Source organism: Macaca thibetana, chromosome 4 (assembly GCF_024542745.1).
Source record: "Macaca thibetana thibetana isolate TM-01 chromosome 4, ASM2454274v1, whole genome shotgun sequence".
NCBI lineage: Eukaryota > Metazoa > Chordata > Mammalia > Primates > Cercopithecidae > Macaca > Macaca thibetana.
In genome coordinates, this window is record NC_065581.1 from 103375934 (window position 1) to 103398312 (window position 22379).

The following is a 22379-nucleotide window of genomic DNA, read 5'->3' on the forward strand; positions in this document are numbered from 1 at the left end:
AAAATTCAAAAATGGACCAATAAGGTACAATACCCGGGCTTGACAAGAGCATAGCAGAGATTGTGAATTGAAGCAGAGAACAGGAGGCACAGCTGCCAATTCTAGTCTTCCAGGTGAGCTGAATCTGCCTAGGCATAGTATTTAACACCTTAAAAAAAAAAAAAAATAAAGGGACCCCGTAGGAATCATAATTAGTACATAAAAGGCAACAAGGGAAGACTGGTTAGATGGCCCTATGGGAGGCCAGTTTGCTAGCATGGAAGCAAGGCTTTCCTGAGGCTGCTGGTTTGGTCAGAGACAGATGTTGGAAGACCACTGAAGAGCAAAGATCAGGTGAGTAACTGAGATTGGCAGGAGGCCAGATGCGAGAGAAGAGTGGTTGTATATGTGTGTGTCAAAGAGGGCATTCAACTTTCAATTGAGAAAAATGAATAGGGAGGCTGGGCATTGTGGCTCACGCCTGTAATCCCAGCACTTTGGGAGGCTGAGGTGGGACAATCTCTTGAGGTCAGAAGTTCAAGATGAGCCTGGGTAACATGGTGAGACCCCATCTGTAAAAATAAAAGTAAAAAATTAGCCAGGCATGGTGGCATGTGCCTGTAGTCCTAGCTGCTCTGGAGGCTGAGGTGGGAGGACTGCTCATTCCCACCTATTCCCACTATCCACTCTGTCTCTAAAAAGAAAATAAAGAGAAAACTTGATAGTGAAGATGATGATTATAACAACTAACCTTTATTGAGTACAAACTGTGTGCTAGATGATGTTCTAAGCACTTTACATATATTAGTTTATGTAATCTTCACTACCACCCCAGGAAGTATTATTATTCCTATTTTGAGACACAGTCTCACTCTGCTGCCCAGACTGGAGTATAGTGGAGCAAGCATAGCTCATTGCAATCTCAACCTCCCTGACTCAAGCAAACCTCCTACCTCAGCCTCACAACTAAAGCTGCATGCCACCATGCCCAGCCGATTTTTAAATGTTTTTGTAGAGATGGTGGTCTCACTGTGTTATCCAGGCTGGTCTTGAACTCCTGGACTCAAGCGATCCTCCTGCCTTGGCCTCCCAAAGTGCTGGGATTACAGTTGTGAGCTGCCATGCCTGGTCTATTACTATTATTCTCTTTATTATTTGTCTTTTATACAGAAAGAAATCCAAGCAGAGAGAGATCAAACAATCACCCAGAAATTAGCCCAGGACTCTAACATTAAACTGCACAACTCTCTCTGAAGTCATGAAAAATTTAATGTGTCTTTCTTTAGCTGTAAACATCTGTTCTCTAACCTGCCTACATAAGAGACATTGCTGATGATTAAACCTTTGTGAGGAGACTGCCTGAGTTGTCATTATGAGAGTGTTAGCTTTATTATAAGGCAATGCTTTTTCCAGAAATACTAAATAGATGCTCACATTCTCATGCAACACCACAAGGCCTTTAAGAAGTTTACAGAGGCTCATCAACTAAAGCACCCTCCTGTGTGCTCACACGAGACAATAATGCCAAAGGAATCCTCTCTCAAAAGAAGAAAGGTCTCTTTCTGACACCCTCTTGCAATTCTTTCAAGGTTCGGGGAATGGCACACTTCCTTCTTATAAAATGGTTCCCCGCTGAGAATAATAGCTAGGCTCTTGTCCTTACAAGAGCCTCTCCCACAAGGGCCAAACCAGAGGACCAAGCCACCTCAGAAATGGGGTTTTGAATCTGGGAGGCAGCAGATAGAGAAATAGATAGCGAATACATCTGTTTTCACAAGAGCCTGTTGTTCTCTGTACTAACTGCTATAAAAACGACATGAAACTAGCCACACATTAGTTTTGGTTCTCGTGACTAAATCAAGGAATGGCATGATGGTGCTGTGTCATTAGAAATGAAACTAGTTCTTAAGCGAGAGAATAGGGCCAATATTTTAATAACCCGAACCATTTCATAGAAAAATCAAAGCTGAAACTTCAACACCCTAGCCCTGAACACCTGCTGCTTAAGTTGATTCTGAACCAGTGAAACTCCTGTCTTGTCATGAAGACATGGGATGGGCCCTGACTTGCCCAACACTCATGGTGGCTGGGGACATCTTTCCATCTGCTGCTCCTGCTAAGGTGGAAACGGGGGCTCAATCTTGGCTTCGATAGTGTTGACTGTATTTGGCAATTTAAGTATCTCATATTCAATTTTTTTTTTCAAATATGTAACCTTATATATTTTTATGCATGTGACATATCCTCTAATATATGAATTTGACCTTCCCTGAGGTATTATCATCCACATTTTTTCAGATGAAGAAATTGAGACTTAAAGACCTAAGTGACTTAGCCAGAAGCAGGCAGAGCTGGGCTTCTGAACAAAAGTGTTCTTATCTATATCTACCTCGAATTTGGCCTGCATCACAAAAATAACGACGTTGAAGTAGTAAACATTCATAAGTTGCCTCCTGCCACATCCACTGCACCTTTTCCTGCCTCAGCACCCAGGTTTTGCCTGGAGGGAACCCCAGGCACTGCCTCCCCGTTCTCGGGCAGGTGGATACAGCCAGCTTCTAGGGGTGGGTCCTCCTGTGCTTAGGTCAATCACAGCACCCATCATCTGGCCGGGTGATTGGCTCAGGGGTGGGCATATGGGCTGATTCAGGCCAATGAGGTTTGAGGAAACGTTCACTCGCGCTTCTGGGAAAAAGCTTCCTCAGTCCTCTGTTGTAACATGGGGGAGACAATTCCTCTTTCTGGCTGGTGTATTGGAGAACACAGAAAGCCCAAAATCCCTCAGCCATTTGTGCCACCAAGAGAAGTGCCAGCCTGCGCATGAAGTCAGCACAGGGAAGAGGCAGCCGTTATGAACAAAACAGACCCGCCGCTGGGATCATGAAGCGGGTGTAAATTCCAGATCAAGCTATGGAGTTTTCAGGCTGTGAGCCAATGCAATCCCATGGTTGGCTTAAGCTGGCTTGCGTTTGATTTTCCGTCGCGTGGAAATTCTTAACCAATGTGAACACTGCTGGTGTCGCTCCCAGTAACATCTGATTGTCGCTTTGGTTTCTCAATCAATAGCATAAAACCCATTTGACAAAAATGACTAATCCTCTAAAATTCATCAGCATTTCTGGAGCACAGCCATCTCTGATGCCCACCTGACTTTCCAGACAGGACCCTCGTTTTTCTATTCCTGAGGTCTGGCTTCTTCCGTTTTCTGCTCTGGTGTAGCTCAGTCTAGGTCATTTCTCCTCCGGCTTCCACCAGTGACAAGTGACAGCTGCACTCTGCTGAGGAAAGAAGCAGGAGCACGGGCAGCCAGCTACAGATGCCAGCATCAGCCTGACAAGAAAAGCAGGGCCAAGAAAGGGTTTGGCCACAATATATTTTTGTTTGTTTTTGATACAGGGTCTCCCTCTGCCGCCCAGGCTGGAGTGCAATGGCGCGATCATGGCTCACTGCAGCCTCGACCTTCCAAACTCCAGTGATCCTCCCCACTCAGCTTCCCAAGTAGCTGGGACTACAGGCCTGCACCACTACACCCAGCTAATTGTTGTATTTTGTGGTAGAGACAGGGTCTCACCACGTTGCCCAGGCTGGTCTCAAACTCCAGGCAAGCAATGTCTGCCTTGGCCTCCCAAAGTGCTGAGATTACAGGTGTGCACCACTGCGCCCACAGCCTCACACAATATATATTTAATAGAATACATACACTATTACCTCACCAGCTCTCTATCAGAAGGCTGAATCCCAAAAGTGTTGGAACCACTCTGAAGATCCCTATTTGCTGCTGGTTGACTCTCCCAAAGGTTCAGAGATTTGGCGTCAAAGAGTATAAAGTCATATAGGATTGAGAATTTGTAATAAAAACTGGTTTTTGCGATTCTACTCAATCTCAGTTTCTCTAGGAAAATTCTGTTATTTCCACTTCTGGCCAATATGACTAAGCACCGAGGTGGAAACCCAGCCTAAGGAGTTGAAAGAGCCCCGTTAACTACCCTCTGCAGTCCGATGTGAGAAAGAAAACATCAGTAAGTATGGCAGGGCTAGATGTGTAAAGGGGGTCCCTGTTTCCCTCTCCATTTCCCCCATACTCTATCAGTGAGGCCATTTTCCAAATGTATCTTATCCATTTCTCTCTCTGTTTACTAGAATCGTGTAACTTACTCACTCCATCAGTGTGTATGTTGAAGGTCTGCAGTGTTCCCCACATTGTTCCAGTGGCTGGGAGACCCAGACTGACAATGGGATGTGAGCTGCACATTCTAGGGACTCTTCTTGCTTGGACCAACGTAAGTGTCTTCCTACTGAATGCTCCCTGCTTCCTCTTTTCCTGTCTCCCCCATTCTCCACTTTGTAGCCTAAAAGGTCTTTTCAAACCATCACCACTTCCTTGTTAAATGGCTTCCCATCACTCCTTAAGTGAACACCCTGCATCCTCCTAGCCCTGCTGGGCAGCCGCGTGCCTCCTGTGTCTTTGGTCTCTTCTCACATCCCATGTTCATACCTCACAAGCGCCTCCTTTCAGATCCTTAAGCATGTGTAAGGTTATTTGCTTTTCAGAGCTTTCAATCTGCTTTTATTTCTGCCTAAAACAGTAGCTTTCTAACTTTTGGGGGCCATAATTCCCATTAATACATTTTATATAATGTACCAGTAAATACATCAACACATACCTATACATAAAAGGAAAAGGTGTTTTATAATACTTCTGATATTTTCTATTCCTTTTTTTTAAAAAAGCTAGTCATGACCCACTGACTGCAGTTTGAGAACACTCCTTCCTCTGTTCTTCAAATGGCTGGTTCTTTCTCATCTTTCAGCTTTCTACCGAAATGTCAGCCACTTACAGGGGCTTTCTCCAACCACCTGATCTAAACCAGGCGCCTGACTGGGGTTATTTTTATTCTCAGCCCCTTGTCCCTTCTCTTTAGTGAATGTATTAGAGCTGTAATGAAATATTTCATTGTTGAATTTGCTCTTTGTCTACCTCACATGGTTGGCTTTTGAAGGCAGGGACTTTATCAGCTTTGTTCCTCATTGTATACCCGGCATGGGTTCAATAATTAGCATCAGAGTAGGATATACATATTCACTGACTGACTGAGTTAGTGAGTGGGTATGTGATGCTGAGGCCTGGATTTAAAAAGAAGACTTCCAAGTAAAAGGAATCAGTCTCTTGGAGAAATGGCCAATTCTAAGGCTGGAGCAAGAAATATACAAGTAGTGCTAGACAGTAAGGAAGTGCTCAGAAAACAAAAGGAAGGGGGCATGTGAAAGGCACAGGAGCCAAGCTGAAAGCTCCCAATGGCCAAAGCCAGAACAATCTGAGCAACAAATAAACAACCTACAATCAGATTATAACCCCAAACATTATTCATGAAAGTTAATACTGATATAAACAAATGGTTTTCTAAATCATGGAAGAGATAAATCTTCTTTACAGAAGAATTTCAAATAATTAATGCAGATACAGATTGCATATCCCTAATCTGAAAACCCAAAATCCAAAATGCTGCCAAATCTGAAACTTTTTGAGTGCCAACATGGTATCACAAATGGAAAATTCCACACCTGACCTCGTGACAAGTCACAGTCAAATGCAGTCGAAACTTTTTTTCATTCACAAAATTATGTAAAATACTGTATAAAATTACTGTCAGGCTATGTGTATAAGGTGTACATAAAACATAAATGAATTTTGGGTTTAGACTTGGGTCCCAGCCCCAACATATCTCGTCATGTATGTGCAAATATTCCAAAATCTGAACAAATCTGAAGTCTGAAGCACTTCTAGTCCTAAGCATTTTGGATAAGGGATACACAACCTTTACTACCCTCAAGGAGATATAGCTTATTCTCCTCATCCCACCCTGCCCTCTTGAGGGGAGGAAGTACTGCACTTAGCGATTCCTTCTAAACAGTGGAGTGGGGAAAGAGTGGGGAAACCTGGCAAACAGAACCTTGGCCAGGAGGTCAAGGTGGACTTCCCCAGTGATGTCATGTGATAGCATGTCCTGCCAACGTGATGTGGTGAGCAGGGCATTTCATCTCTGTGGTCTTCCTCCCAATAACCCATAAACCCAGTGTGACATGAAACAAGCATCAAACTCAAATAGAGGGGCATTCTACAAAATACCTGACGAGTACTCCTCACATCTGTCAAAGCTCCATTAAAAATAACTAGAAACTGTCACAGAACAGGGAGATTAAGAAGACATGACAACTACACACAACGTGGTGTCCTAGATGGAACTCTCGACAGAAAAAGGAAATTAGTGGAGAAACTAAGGAAATCAGAATAAAATATGGACTTTAGTTATTAATAATGTATCAGTACTAGTGCATTAATTGTGAGAAATGTACTGTTAGATTCTAGCAAAAGGGAGAGCTGGGTAAGAGGCATGTGGGAACTCTTTTACTAGCTTTGAAACTTTTCTCTGACTATAAAACTGTTTCAAAATTAAAAGTTTCACCAGGTGCAATGTCTCATGCCTGTAATCCCAGCACCACAGGGGAACAAAGTGGGAAGATCGCTTAAGCCCAGGAGTTTGAGACCAGCCTGAGCAACATGGCAAGACCCTATCTCTAAGAAAAATGGAAAAACAATTAGCCAGGCATGTTGGTGCACACCTGCAGTCTCAGCTATTCGGGAGGCTGACGTGCAAGGTTCTCCTGAGCCCAGGAGGTTGAGGCTGCAATGAGCTGTGTTTGCGCCGCTGCACTCCAGCCTGGGTGACAAAGCGAGACCCTATCTCACCAAAAAAAAAAACCGAACAAACAAACAAAAAAAAAAACGTTCACTTAAAATAAGTTGAGCCTTGTTAACAAGAGCAGGACCTTCATTCAGTTGGTCTTACGGAACACTCACAAAGCACTACAAATCCTGCTGGGCACAAAGATACTTAAAAACACTTGGAAGATGCATAGATGAATTTAGATAAGGAATGGCATCTTGGGTGGTGAAAATCATGAGTAAAGCACAGGGTTTTACACATTGTGGGGGCAGAGGGTGGGCAGAGAGACAGAGAGAGAGAAAGGAGTATGAGAGAAAGTGATGACAAGAATGAGAAAGAGACAGACTAACTGGTTTTGTAAGGTGGAGTCTGATATTCCCCACTGAATGTAAGCTCCACGAAGGCAGGAACCGTGTCTATCTTTAATCATCATATCTCTAGTACCTAGAACTGTACCTGGAACATAGTAAATGTTTAAAAATATGTGTTGACTAGATGAGTGACTGGATAAATGGATAAGGAATGCCTCCTGGAAGCCCCACTTGAACCTCAGAGCCATTTTTTGTTATGTTAGGCCTCTCAGATGCCTGCTGGATTTGTATTTTTGTACACAGTAATTACGTTTGCATCATTAGAAAGCATGCAAATGTTAGCATTGGTTTGAATGGCCCTAATGTTCAACTATAGGTATGAAAGTCCTAGGACATAAACTTCGTTCCCTGAAGCGCTTCTTGATGGTGTTAATGGGTGGGTCTGCTGCCAAGCAGAAGTGGACGGCATCCTCTCCCAGCTCTGTCTAGTGTTTTGTGAAACCCAGCGGGACTCAGTGCCGTGGGATGGAGTTAGTAGAGGCTTCGAAGCTTTCCAGACGGTCTCTGGAAATGTAAGGAGACAGGTTAGAGGGACACTGAATTGCCCTGCAGGCATCCAGACATTCCTCCTTAATGGTCCTAAATGCTAAACATATTCACTTACATATAACTTGATGAAAAATATTCAACTGGTGGAAAAATTTTGAAGACCCATGGCCAGTTATGCAGCTATCAACAATAACAGGGTAGATTATGTGTACCAATATGAAATAATATCTAAAATACACAAAGTGAAAAAAAGAAATTCTAGGACAGTGAGTATAGTATGTCATTCTCTTGTGTGTGCACATGCGCACATGCATAAACACATGTCACAATGCCTAGCGGCTCTCTGAAAAATATACAAGAAACTGGTTAACGCAAGGGAGTTCTGTGAAGAAGGGACAGGATGGAGGCAGAGAGAGAGAGACTTTCACTTTTGAATTTTGTACATGTACTACCTATTTGAAACTAAAACATAAATTAAAAAGAATGATTCCAAAGGAAGAAAACTTTGAATTTTGGCTACAAGTTACAAGAAACTCTTTCTTTTGATTTATGCTTGAATCCTTTTTGAGGCTTTTGCTTTCTGTGAGATCTAGCACATGGTTTGATGGGTAGGCCAATGAGCCTGTGAAGAGCTCGTTTTAATATTGTCTTCAAATGAGGTTTTAGATGAAGTGCCAGAAATGCGCTGATAAGACTGAAATCATGATTAATAAATTCTAAACTAGGAATTCATTAAAGAAATAAGTCCTACAGTTATGCTGTAAATAGCACACTTGCATAACACAGTCACGGGCTACATAATAACATTTGGGTCAATGAAAAACTGCATGTATGACAGCAATCCCATAAGATTAAACTACTATATTTTTACTGTACCTTTCTATGTTTAGATACAAAAATACTTACCATTGTGTTACCATTGCCTACAATATTCAGTCCAGTAACATGCTGCACAGGTTTGTAGCCTAAGAGCCATAGGCTAAACCATGTATCTCAGGTGTGTAGTAGGCTATACCGTGTATGTTTGTGTATCTTCGTTCTATGATGCTCACACGACGAAATTCCCTCATGATGCATTTCTCAGAACATATCCTCGTTAACTGACATGTGACTATATGGTGCTTTTCTGTTAAACATTACTCTGTTTAATGTAAACATTTTAAAATCACCTCCAAACCACTAGTAATGAATCATACTAATACCCACAAAATATTTTAAGAATTTCTTTTTAAAATTCCTTTTGAATCAACAGACAATAGATCTCTCAAATAGCTGATTAGTAATTAACTACAGATAAGTATTTCATCAATATCACATTATGCGTTTAAGCAATTTTCTATTTTCTTGCATTCCAAAACAATACAGTTTCAAATTCCAAAGAAAACTCCTTCTTGCTTAGTATTGAGGGAATGAATGCTTGGGATAAACATTAAGCATTTTTAATTTTAACTTTTTAGAGACAGGGTCTTGCTACGTTGCCCAGGCTCATCTCGAACTCTTGGGCTTAAGGGATCCTCCCACCTCGGCCTCCAGAGTATCTGGGACTGCAGGCATGCACCACTGCACCTGGCTCACATAGTGTTTGTGAGATGTATTTTGATCACATTTCATCTAACTTCAGGAGAAAAGATGTTCAATTTTTCTTATAGATTTCACTACAAGGTTAAGCCAGATGTAAAACATTTATATTCAGTTGCCATTTTAAAGAGGAGGGGGAAAAAAAAAGCTTAATGCCTCACTCATAGGTGGGAATTGAACAGTGAGATCACTTGGACACAGGAAGGGGAGCATCACACACCGGGGCCTATTGTGGGGAGGGGGTGGGGGGAGGGATAGCATTAGGAGATATACCTAATGTAAATGATGAATTGATGGGTGCAGCACACCAACATGGCACATGTATATATATGTAACAAACCTGCACGCTGTGCACATGTACCCTAGAACTTAAACTATAATAAAAGAAAAAAGAAAAAAAAAAAAAGCTTAATGGATGTAAGAATGAAAAAAATTGAAGACCCTCAGCTTGAGTGTTTCTACGAAATGATTTTAGGCCCTGACCCACCTAATTAATCAAAATCTTGCAAGTGCTAATTCCAATGTCTGCTAAGGCTTGAGAATCTCAGGTCAGGTGCAGTGGCTCACACCTGTAATCCCAGCACTTTGGGAGGCGGAGGCGGGGCAGATCACGAGGTCAGCAGATCAAGACCAGCCTGGGCAACATGGTGAAGCCCTGTCTCTACTAAAAATACAAAAAAAAATTAGCTGGGTGTGGTGACACACACCTGTTAATCCCAGCTACTCAGGAGGCTGAGGCAGGAGAATTGCTTGAACCTGGGAGGTGGAGATTGCAGTGAGCTGAGAGCTGAGATCACGGACGATTATAGTGGGCTGAGATTGTGCCACTGCACTCCAGCCTGGCGACAGAGCGAGACTCCGTCTCAAAAAAAAAGTTGGAGAATCTCCAGGCTAAGAAAACTTTACTATGTTCAAATTCAGGTTATATTCTTAGTGAACCCTGTATATAATCTTTAGTAATAAGAACGGTGTGATTTTTTTGACACCAACTTATTAACAATGACTGTAATAATAATTGTTTACATCCTCCTTCTTACTTGTGAAACATTCTTCCTCTTTTCTTTTTTTTTCTTTCTTCTTGTTTTTTGAGATGGAGTTTCACTCTTATTGCCCAGGCTGGAGTGAAATGCCGTGATCTTGGCTCACTGCAACCTCTGCCTCCCAGGTTCAAGCGATTCTCCTGCCTCAGCCTCCCAAGAAGCTAGGATTACAGGCACCTGCCACCATGCCCAGCTAATTTTTTTATTTGTAGTAGAGACAAGGTTTTGCCATGTTGGCCATGCTGGTCTTGAACTCTTGACCTCAAGTGATTCACCTGCCTCAGCTTCTTTCCTTAATCCATCTTCTCTACTTCTTCCCAGACCGTCCATGACTCCTTTCCCCAGAACAATCACCCTCTCTGTCCACTGATCCCTTCCCTTTCACCAACACACCGAGGCAGGTCTCCCTTCTCTCCACCATGTTAACAGCTGGGCTACAGTCTTATCTTTTTTTGTCCCATTACTACATTTCTTAAGAGTCATCAGCAACCTGACAGCTAGCAGACTCAGAACACTTCTCTTGAAGGTCCCAAAGTGCCAAATCCAAAGACCTGGTCTATTATTTCCCTAGATTCCCTTGTAGTTTGTGAATTCTCTCTTTAGCATGATTGTCTCAAAGATCTGCCCTTCTTCCTCTTTCTGTCGCCCAAGCATAGGTGGTCCCCTCAGGTCAGCCCAAGGGCTCCTCTTCTCTTTCTACCCTATACTTTTGTTATGTGCTACCCCTCCCACTTCAAAGGTCACCTCCAGGCAGAAAACTTCCCAGACAGAATCTTCAGCCCTGGCCTTTCACTGGAACTCCGAGCCTCTCATCGTGTTCACTCATCTAATAAAGGCTTGTGACATGCCGTTGCACTGTGTTAAGTATTGGTGAACACAGCAGACCCAGTCCCTGTCCTCACAGAACGTACAGCATACCAGAAAACACAGATATGGGGCAATTAATACAAATGGGAATGAGCTAGGGGAGCGAGGTCATTCTAGCTCAAATCTGGTTCTAACCAAATCTAGCTCAGGAAGTAGGGTTTCCAGAGAAAATACAGAATACTCAGTTGAAGCTGAATTTCAGAAAAACAACAAATTCTTTTTAGTATGAATATGTACCAAATATTGCATAGGATATACTTACACTAAAAAGTTACTTCTAGTTTATCTGAAATTCAGCTTCACCTGGGTGTCTCGTATTTTTATTTGCTATGTTGTGGCAACCCTACCAGGAAGGGGCTGGCCAGTTGGAAAGTCCAGAGGAATTGAGGAAAATAATGATTAGAAATTAGTAAGCAAAAGGAAGTAGAGAGGGGAGACATTCAAGGGAGGAATCAGTAGAGGCAAAAGTTTGAAACCAGGGACAGTATTGTGTTTGACACTCTGAAAGAGGCGTAGTATGCTGGATCATGAAGAAGAGGAAGAGAATCGGAGAAAAAAACATCTAGTGGGGAGGATCCAGAGCTCACAAAGCTTTTATCGTGGTAAGGATTTTGGATTTCATCCTAAAGTCAAAAGGAATCCATCTAAAGATTTCAAACAGCAGAGAAAAGTGGACCTGGGCTGGGTGCGGTGGCTCGTGCCTGTAATCCCAGCATTTTGGAAGGCCGAGGCGGGTGGATCACAAGGTCAAGAGATCATGACCATCCTGACCAACATGGTGAAACCCCATCTCTACTAAAAATACAAAAATTAGCCGGGTGTGGTGGCGCATGCCTGTAGTCCCAGCTACTCGCGAGGCTGAGGCAGGAGAATTGCTTGAACCTGGGAGGCGGAGCTTGCAGCCAAGATAGTGCCACTGCATCCCAGCCTGATGACAGACTGAAACTCCGTCCGTCTAAAAGAAAAAAAAAAAAGAAGAAGAAGAAAAAGTGGACCTAGTTGAATTTGTAAATTATCTTTCTGGCTGCCAGAAGGAGAAAGGAAGTAAAGGGGCATAGGGACTGTAGTTCTGAGGCCACTGTAACAGGGAAGAGACGTTAGTGGCTTGAATGAATCTGCAGTGAGGATGGGGAGAGGTGGAAAGATGTGAAAGCTATTGGCAAGTGTGACTGATTCAATTCCATGCCACACTCTTGGCTCCAACCCTCCCTTCCAGGTGGGTGATGATTTCCAGCCCTGATCTCAGGAGCCGCAGCCTCACATTGACAATGCTCACTGATGATTCTATGCCCACAACGTTTTAGTAGTGCAAATCAGAATCACTAGTGAAATGTTACACAAATCTTGAGACCTGGTGCCTGCCCAAACTGATTCAACCAACTGCAGGAGAGGGGGTGGGGTACAGGAATGTGTAGTTTTGATAACAGCTCCACAGGTGATCGGGAAGGGCAGGCAACATTGAGAACCCCTGTCTGTCTTCACACCTCAAGTCTGAGTACTTAATCCTGGTTCAAAACTAAACACATCATCTGTTTTTCCCAACTAAATTCTTTTGTGGGTAATTGATCTCCCATTTCGTAAGAGTTTTCATCACCACTGACTTCTTCCCTCCAGGTCTCCCATATTGTTCAGTTGATTCTTCCTCTATTTTCTCTTCAATGTCGCTTTCAACTCTTGACACTATTGCTTTGGGTCATCAGACTTTATTATCAACAGGGCCAGGCAAGAGCTATTCAATCAGTTGTCTGAGGAGCACAGAGATCCTGAACAGGTGCCCAAAAAGCTGGCATTAATAGGGAAGGGGGTGCTGGCAGGTCAGCTTCTGGGCCAGCCACCCTGCTTCAACCAGAGAAGCTCCTCTTTGACCTACTGGACATTTGGGCAAGGTTTTATTGAAGATTTTCCTGCCGAAAAAAGGCTGGGAAACCACTGGCTCAGCAAATCACAGTAGCTATGTCATTGTTCTCCCAGGTTTAGAACAGACTTAACCCTAAACCTCCTTGCACACTGCCACCAGAGTCAGCATCTTAAAAGGTTGCTGTGAGCACATGATCTAGCTACTAAGAATATTCAGTGGCTCTTATTGCACCTCAAATAAAATCTCATCTCCCTAGCCTGATGCTCAAGGCTTTTCATAATCCTGTCAGAATATACCTTTCCCGTTGTATCTTGCCGTCTCCTACATGTGACTTAGGTGCAGCCCAATTGTACAACCATCCCTCTGAGTTTTTGTTCCTGTGGTTCCATCTAGCTCATTACACACTTTTCTTCCCACTTTCCCCAATTTTACCCTTTCTTCAAGTTCTAACTCAAAAGCCACTTCTTCAATGAAGCTTTTCCTAACCTACTCAAATGTTATCAAAACGTATTAATTCGATAAATACTTAATAACCCCCTGTGATATGCCAGAAGTGTGGGGATAAAGAGAAGTTGTTCCTGCCCTCAAACTTGTCTGTTGTGAGGTCAAAAATATGGCAAGGCAATTCAGGAAGTGGGTAAGAGTGTGGTCTCTGGACCCGTTCTGCTAGGTTTCAATCCAACTCTATCATGATGCTGAGAAAGTTCCTTGTCCTGTATCTCAGTTTCCCTGTGGGGACAATATTAGTGATGATATCACATAGCTCTGAAATTAAATGAGTTAATATTCGAAAACCACCTAGAACAGTGTGTGGGACATTGTAAACATTCAATAACTGTTAACTATAGAGCCATGAACAAATAAATACATAATCTCAGAGTGAGATATACTATGAAGAGGAGATAGAACGTGATGAAGAAATATAAAGTGATAGAATGAGATGGGTCTGGAAGTGGGCTTGGGGTATAATTTTAGATCAGGTGGTCAGGAAAGGCCTCTAAGAAAGGGTGACACATAAGCAGATACACAGATGGAGGAGACAAGTCAGGCAAACAAAGTTCCAGGTAGAGATGACATCAGGTGCAGAGTCCCTGGAGGGAGAATGATCTTGACATATTCAAGGGATAAGATGGGCAAGGCCAGTGTAGATATACTAAAGTAGCCAAGGCAGCGTGACAGATGTCAGATGCAGAGATCAGATGAAGCAGAACTTGGTAAGGAGCTTAGATACATTCTGGGTGGGATGGAAAGATGCTGAAATGTTTTGATCAAGGAACTGCCACGATGTCACTTGAAGAAACACACTATACTTTGAAGACTGAAGGGGAGCAGAACAGAAGCAGGGAAGCCAGATAAGAGGCTACTGTAGTAGTCCAGGTGAGAGATGATGGTTGGTTGCTTAGACTTACATAGTAGCAGTGGAGGTGGTCAGTAGATAGGTTCAGAGTATATTTTAAGGTAGGTTCATCAGGACTCACTGATGGCTATGGTATACGCGAGAAAAGAAGGGAAATTAAATTAGGACTCCTACATTTTGGGACCGAGTGAGTAGGTTGCATTTATTCAGATGGAAGAGAAAGGGAGAGGTATAGGTTCGGAGGAAAATCAAGAGTTCTACTTTGACCTCCCACCCCCACACAGAAAAGGTGAACTATTACATATCTGGGATAGATGACAAGTAGATGGTTGTGTATTAAGTTTGGAGCTCAGGAGAGAGGTAAATACTGGAGTTAACACATAGATGGTGTTAAAAACCATGGGATGTGCTCATATACTGAGTGTAGCTACAGAAACGGAACCAAAGGCTGAGCCCTGAGATATTTCAATATTAGGAGTTAAAATAGAGAAGAATCAAAGGAAACTGAGAAAGGTGCTGAGTTAGGAGGAAAACCAGAAGGGTGTGGTGCCCATTGAAGAAAGTGTTTCAAGAGTGAAACAAGGTGTGATAAAGTGTCAAATGCTGCTGAGAGGCCAAGAAAGGTATCATCTAAGTTAACTCAAAGAAAACAGGTCTGTCGGCTCTATTTCCTCACAGTGCTTTATTTGTGCCTTTCTCATTGCAATTTCCAAGTATTATGTTGTACAGTTACTTTTGTCTTCTCTAAGAAGAGAAGGTCCCTTAAGGTCAAGAGACCATGTCTTGTTCTTTCTAGAACTTCCACTACTCTATTTGCTCAACAAATGTTTGAATAAACAAATGAATCGTGGAATTCTATAAAATCTAGGAGAATATGCCTAATATAGAATTAGCAGTTAGAGCTGGTTTTATTGAGATGTTCTAAATGTTCTGCCCATAATGAAAGATGTCCACTATATATCTGAGTTGGATTACTGACACTCGCAACTCATCTGGCATTTCTATTTTTTTCACTCCAATATCGCATGCACTATCCAGTCCACAAATTACTCAGTTTTGGCCAGGTGCCATGGTTCATGCCTGTAATCCCAGCACTTTGGGAGGTCGAGGTGGGTAGATCACAAGGTCAGGAGTTCAAGACTAGCCTGGTCAACATGGTGAAACCCTGTCTCTACCGAAAATACAAAAAAAATTAGCTGGATGTGGTGGTGGGCACCTGTAATCCCAGCTACTAGGGAGGCTGAGGCAGGGGAATCACTTGAACCAGGGAGGTGGAGATTGCAGGGAGGTGGAGATTGCAGTGAGGTGAGATTGCGTAACTGCACTCCAGGCTGGGCGACAGTGCAAGACTCTGTCTCAAAAAAAGTAAATAAATAAAAAACAAAATTTACAAAAATTACTTAGTTTTTACCTGATTTGCTCCCTCACTTTTTAAAGTTGGCTCCAAGACCTGGTGATACCTTCAGATGTCATCAATAACTTTCTCTGTCATACTTCACTTAATATCAGCATCAGGATAAGTTGACATTTCGTATTACATTATAATGAATTTCAAAACAATGACAAAAGGAGTCATGGAAATACAGGTAGTGAGCATGACCAAACTCTTCAGCAAGACATGGTTGAGATGGCATATGCAGAAAAAGGCTGGTAGTCAGGAGATGACAAATTTCCCTTGGCTTTTACAAAATCGTTGGGGTCAGATAGTTTCTAGGTCAATGAGTGACTGTCTTTGTAAAAGAAAGCTAAAAACTAACAGTTTTGAGTAACAAGAATATCAAAACCCACCTTACAGAAGTGAGCATTCGATAATATACCTTACTTGGAAAATATGCACTAGGCAACACAAAAAGACAAAGTCATCAAGTCCCGAACAAGTACAGCTAGAGATCAGAAATACCTTCTCTATGTGCCAGTACCACAGAAAACTACCCATCTGTGAAGCCAGTCCCTCTCTGCTTGACCTCAGCCACATTCTATCTGGCGATCTTGGTGACTGATAACAGAATACCATATTTCAGCTCCATGGCTCTCTTGGCTAGTTTTATGGTGACTCCCTGAGAGCAAATATACCCCTTGAATTCCTACTTACTCTCATACCTACGAATTGAGGTTTTCTCCAATCCGTTGGCAATTTGCCTGAGTTTTTATATTAGGATGGATGTTTCGTAAACAGAACTTATTCCCAGCCCTTTCACTAAATCTTACTCTGGATGTGATCTGTCAGATTATGGCACAACGGAGCAGCCAGACTATACACCCAATATTGGCATTATGAAAACCTAAACTACTCCATCCCCTGCCGACAGCACATGACTTGACATGTATTACTCAGTATACAGTATATACTTGGTAGATGAATTTCAAGAGTGACACTGACAAAATGGGAGATATTTGGAGGAAGGAATGAACAGGCTAGAGCTATTTTGTTTGGAGATGAGTCAGATGCTTGAGAGCTTCTTTCAAATAGCTAAAGAGTTGTCAGAAAGGGAAAAGTAAGATTTATGCTATAAAATCTAGGTCATTAGGAGTTAATGATTTAATGCACTATTTCCCATGCTAGAGTTCAATAGGATGTTGTGATACTAGGAAAGAAAAAAAACTCTATGGTCAAGAAAGTTTGGGAAATGTTGAATTAAATAGCTCTTATTTTCAGAAGTAAAGTTCTACGCAAAAGCAAGACACAAATCACTCATTTATGAAAAGGTCAGAATTAACAAATACCTCCAGATGCTTGGTGAGAATAGCTCCAGCTTTAGGGGCTGCTTAAATTAGAGTGATGTTGAAACAGAAGATATGTGCTGCGGTCTATACTGCAACTAAAATGAATGTGGACTGACGCAAGGGCCTGGTCCACAGTGGTTCCTACTGAAAGTAGTCGATTTGAGTAAGCAAGTCTTCATCACTAATGCCAGGCCAAACCAAGTACACTTTGTATGTATACTGATTTCTAAATGACAAGGTTCTATTTTTATGGCTGGTATTCTTACCAGAAAAATATAACACTGATTATAAAGTTATTAAGTAATCCTTCTTCTTATACACACTGGCTAAACACCAACTGTGTGCTATATACTCCACTGAGAACTGGGGGAAAAAATGGAAAATGCCTGCTTGTACTTTATTTATCCTTGAGATGTGGAGGTAAGAAAGCTACACAGGGAAAGCCAAACTAATCACTTTCATAGGAGTCAACTTATACATCAAAGTGCTCTGACATCCCTCAATCTTCAGATTTGTCTTTATCTCACTGTTTATCATTCTAATAGAGTAACATAGTTAATAAAAATGATTTTGCGCTTGAAAATCAAAAGAAGACATTTATGCAGCCAACAGACACATGAAAAAATGCTCATCAGTAGCCATCAGAGAAATGCAAATCAAAACAATGAGATACCATCTCACACCAGTTAGAATGGCGATCATTAAAAAGTCAGGAAACTACAGGTGCTGGAGAGGATATGCAGAAATAGGAACACTTTTACACTGTTGGTAGGACTGTAAACTAGTTCAACCATTGTGGAAGACAGTGTGGTGATTCCTCAAAGATCTAGAACTAGAAGTACCATTTGACCCAGCCATCCCATTACTGGGTATATACCCAAAGGATTATAAATCATGCTGCTATAAAGACACATGCACACGTATGTTTATTGCGGCACTATTCACAATAGCAAAGACTTGGAACCAACCCAAATGTCCATCAATGACAGACTGGATTAAGAAACTGTGGCACATATACACCATGGAATACTATGCAGTCATAAAAAAAGATGAGTTCATGTCCTTTGTAGGGACATGGACGCAGCTGGAAACCATCATTCTCATCAAACTATCCCAAGAACAGAAAACCAAACACTGCATGTTCTCACTCATAGGTGGGAAGTGAACAATGAGAACACTTGGACACAGGAAGGGGAACATCACACACTGGGGCCCGTTGTGGGGTGGCGGGAGAGGGGAGGGACAGCATTAGGAGATATACCTAATATAAATGATGAGTTAATGGGTATGGCACACCAACATGGCACATGTATACATATGTAACAAACCTGCATGTTGTGCACATGTACCCTAGAACATAAAGTACAAAAAAAAAAAAAAATCTAAGTACTTAATGAGCTACCTAAAGGACCTAAAAATTGAGTCTTTCACTCCATGGTTACTATATTGTGCCTACTAGATTTTACAGTAGTACTATATCTGCTTGTAAGCATAAAGAATCAAATTTATAATTCATGTTTATGTGAAAGATGCTTTTGTCAAAGAAAGCTACATAGTAAATACATTTTTATAATGTCCAAGTCTTCACTTACTCTCAAATGATCTGAAAAGAGGCATGCCTCTCTTCTTTCCTCTCTACTGTCCCTGTAATTTTTAATATTTTCAGACCAGGAGATAAATATATTTAGGAAACAAAAGAATGACAGGACTCAGGCAAATAGGTATTTTGATGGACTCCATCCATTGACAATGAATAGGTTCAAATATTCATAAATATGGTCACACTTGATTTTCCCATCATACCCCAAGGCTTTACATTTGTATTTCAACCATGCTGGCACATGTAACAGGAAACCCAACTTACCTCAGAACTAAATATCAATAATATGATAAATAAAAGTGAGACTGTCATTCTCTGGTATAACCCACATAAACAAAATTTCTTTTTTTTTTTTTTTAAGACAGTCTTCCTCTGTCACCAAGCTGGAGTGCAGTGGCAGGATCTTGGCTCACTGTAACCTCTGCCTCCCGGGTTCAAGCAATTCTCGTGGCTCAGCCTCCCGAGTAGCTGGGATTACGGGCGCCCACCACCATGCCCAGCTAATTTTTGTATATTCAGTAGAGACGGGGTTTCACCATGTTGGCCAGGATGGTCTCGATCTCCTGACCTCGTGATCCGCCCGCCTCGGCCTCCCAAAGTGCTGGGATTACAGGCGTGAGCCACCGCGCCCAGCACACATAAACCAAATTTCTAAAAACTGAAGAAAACGTTATCTCAAGTAGTCTATTAAAAAAATACTCTAGAAAGATAACCATTAAAAACTACAGTCACACAATGTCAAAGCTTATATATTGTTTTCTCAGAAAACGATCAACTCCTAGCTTGTTTCCAGTGATAAATGTAACAAGACTAGTACACTAAACGAATTCACCTCACACTCAGATTGGAATACGGTTTATACCTCATCATCCTATAAAGACTGATAGGTCAACTTAAATTATAAACAAGTTACTTCGGGTCCCTAAATCTGTAAGAAAATCTTGGTGCTTATCAATTCAACTCTATCCATAATCAGAATTTAGGCCATCCAAATGAAAATCAACATCATTTATAAAGGACAATGATTTACTTTAATCTGAACTTATTCCTTCCTAGTTAACAATGCCAATATTTAAAAACATATTTCTATTTTCCTAGGAGGTCACTATTCACTATTAGTCAAATAAAGATATTGGGGGTCTTCTCCAATTTTCTTTTATATTCTCTTCTATATCCCTCCATCCTTTCTATTTCTCCAAGAAACTTTTATGACAGTTTGTGACTAAGGAAATTTTAATGATTTTACCAACAGGTAACTTGTTTTAAATAAAGACGGACACAACATTTATTTAATTTTTTAATAAACCATAAAATTTAAATATTCAAATAAAAAGAAACAAAAATAGATTATTTAAGCCAGCATGAATTTCTGGTTTTACTCTTCCTCTGGGGCATTATGTAGGCTTGACTTACCTGGGATTAGAGTAATAAAGTTATGATGCTGGTACAATAATGAATGAGGAAGTAAAAATGGCCAATGGCTTGATAAAATTATTTACTTTCAAATCTAGATCAGAAGGTCGCTCAAGCCTACTGCAAAGGCCTGATACTGGTCTTGTCTGTATAAAACTACTCTGGCTTTCCATTCTTACCACACTTTCTTCATCACAGCTTAGTGTTCCCTGCATTCTGATCCTTTCGCTCACTGAAGCTCACTTCAATCTGTCAAAACATCAAGGGGGAAAATCCCCAAACCGAACCGACGAATAAACACTCTTAATGTGAACAATCATATTCAGACCAGCCTCTTGTGCAAAAATACAAGTCAGTGGATTTTTTATCCTTACATAACTCAAATATTGCTATTTTTTTCCTGCCTTTACTAAAATGGCACTTTCGTTTACATCAACCAATTGTTTTCTACTTGCTTCTAATTTTCTGAGATTGTATTCGGTACTGGTTATTCTTTTTGATTAAGCTTTACAATTTCCATTCCAGAATATCTGGTCTTTGACTAACTTTATCCAATTTTGTTTAGAAATGTGCTATTAATCAGTGAAAATCACAAAAGGAAAAAGAAAAGGAAGCAATGAACAATAGTAGAATTTCGCTTCAGCATTCATATAATTTTTTATAAGAAAAACATTCATTTTTATTATGGGATCTAAAACCATGATCGTGTCTGCTACTGTAAGTCTTTTAGCATACTCAAATGGCTCAACATTCAATATGGACAGCAAGCTAGCTCACAAGAAACGAAATGTAATGCACAAATATGTTTGATTGGTAAAATCCCAGAGGCTTGGTAATAAAGTGCAGCAAACTTTCCTTATATTGAATAAGAACTCCAGTAACCTCTGGATATTTTTGGTAAAAATTAAAGAAAAGGTACTGCAGTCAGGAGACAGGTAATCTTTAAACTTCAAAAGACAGACTGCCAGGGGACCACAGTTTTTCATTGGCACAGACCTGGAGCCAATGAAAAACACTAGCTTGGAAGGAATCGGTTTTTCCAAAAATGCACAATTACCATATACAGATGCTTTAGGATACTATGGTTTGACAGGCTTACAGTGATAAAACAGCAAAGATGAACAGTTACAACATTTATAAGTGTAGTGTGTAAAGAACACAGGTTTTTTAATTGGCAGCAAGAAATTCTATGACAGATCCTGAGACAAGTGATCCTATGCCCTATATCCACCCCATGCCAATGACGACCAGTCAAAATGGTAACACAGAGTAAAAAGTGATCTAGTGTATGTGAGTCAGAAAGTACTTGAAAAGTGACAAAACTGTATGTTATTAAATGACAAAACATATTTAGAGGCTTTATTTAAAAATCTCTCACTGTTCATTATCAAAGTTACAAGATTGCATACCAATAGACAGACTGTAAACATAGGAAATTTTCATTAAGGAAAGATGGGTTTACTGTAATTCAATCTTTTACAAAAAATTACTTGCAAGTTATTGATAACAGAATTTCTCTTTTACTTTCTTAATTCTCTTGAAAATTAAACCAATGTTTCCACTTTCATGAGCTAAAGTTCAACCATGGTCACCTTAGGAAATACCCCTGTTTATTTGTTAATCAGAAATACAAATCGAGTGGCACATATTTCCATTTTCTTCTTAGGCCAAAGGTTTCAGCTTCATTATATTTTACAGAAGACTTGCAGTGGTCCGGTAAGTCTTTCATGTCACAGCTGAGGTTTAATGATGGCAGTGGAGGAAAGCAGAGGTGATGCAAAGTAAGACCAGCCCAATGGCCTTATCTGACATGGAATCTTTTTCCTGTTTGGCTTGCAGCAGCGAAGTGTTTCTGGTCAGGTTGCCTCCACCAAACCTGATTGAAGCAAAAGGGTGACATGCTCTGATAAATTCCATTTAAGGATGATTCCATTCAGGCAAACAGTTGATCCTTCAATCTGTTGGCTGCGGGATGATACTAATATGAAGAAAATTATCCGGGTAGCTCAGATGTTCACTCAGCCACTGCAGAGGCGTTTCCAACATTGGCTCAATTCCATGAATCATCACTTGATTCTTTTTTTCCCCATCTATTCCAAGAAAGAAATCCAACAACAATAAAAGTCAGAACAGTTGAAGAAAAAATAATCTGTTGCCTTTTGAGAATCCTGAGTGCATTAAGTGGATTTTAAACCTGTTCTGTCCCCTGAACAGGAAATGCGGACATGGAGAAAGTTCAAATGTTGCAGTATGTATCACCCAAAACAGAAACCTGAGGGTTACAATATATTCTGATAAAAATTCTGTTGCTGTATGTGAAAGTATTACTTCTTTCTTAATTACTGTGCTTACTTAAGATTGACGTTAATGAAACTATA

The 22379-nt window shown here is 41.0% G+C and overlaps 1 protein-coding gene across 5 annotated transcripts in view; it reads right to left on the reverse strand.

Moving 5' to 3' along the window:
* Window positions 1–21328: 21328 nt before the first annotated feature.
* Window positions 21329–22379, reverse strand: part of ATG5 (autophagy related 5) — a 134366-nt gene continuing 133315 nt past the window's right edge. For all 5 annotated transcript variants that reach the window (XM_050786762.1, XM_050786760.1, XM_050786759.1 and 2 more), the window contains one exon: window positions 21329–22091. In XM_050786762.1, coding sequence (XP_050642719.1) covers window positions 21955–22091 — 137 coding nt within the window. In that variant the 3' untranslated portion in view covers window positions 21329–21954. The remainder of the gene's footprint in view (window positions 22092–22379) is intronic.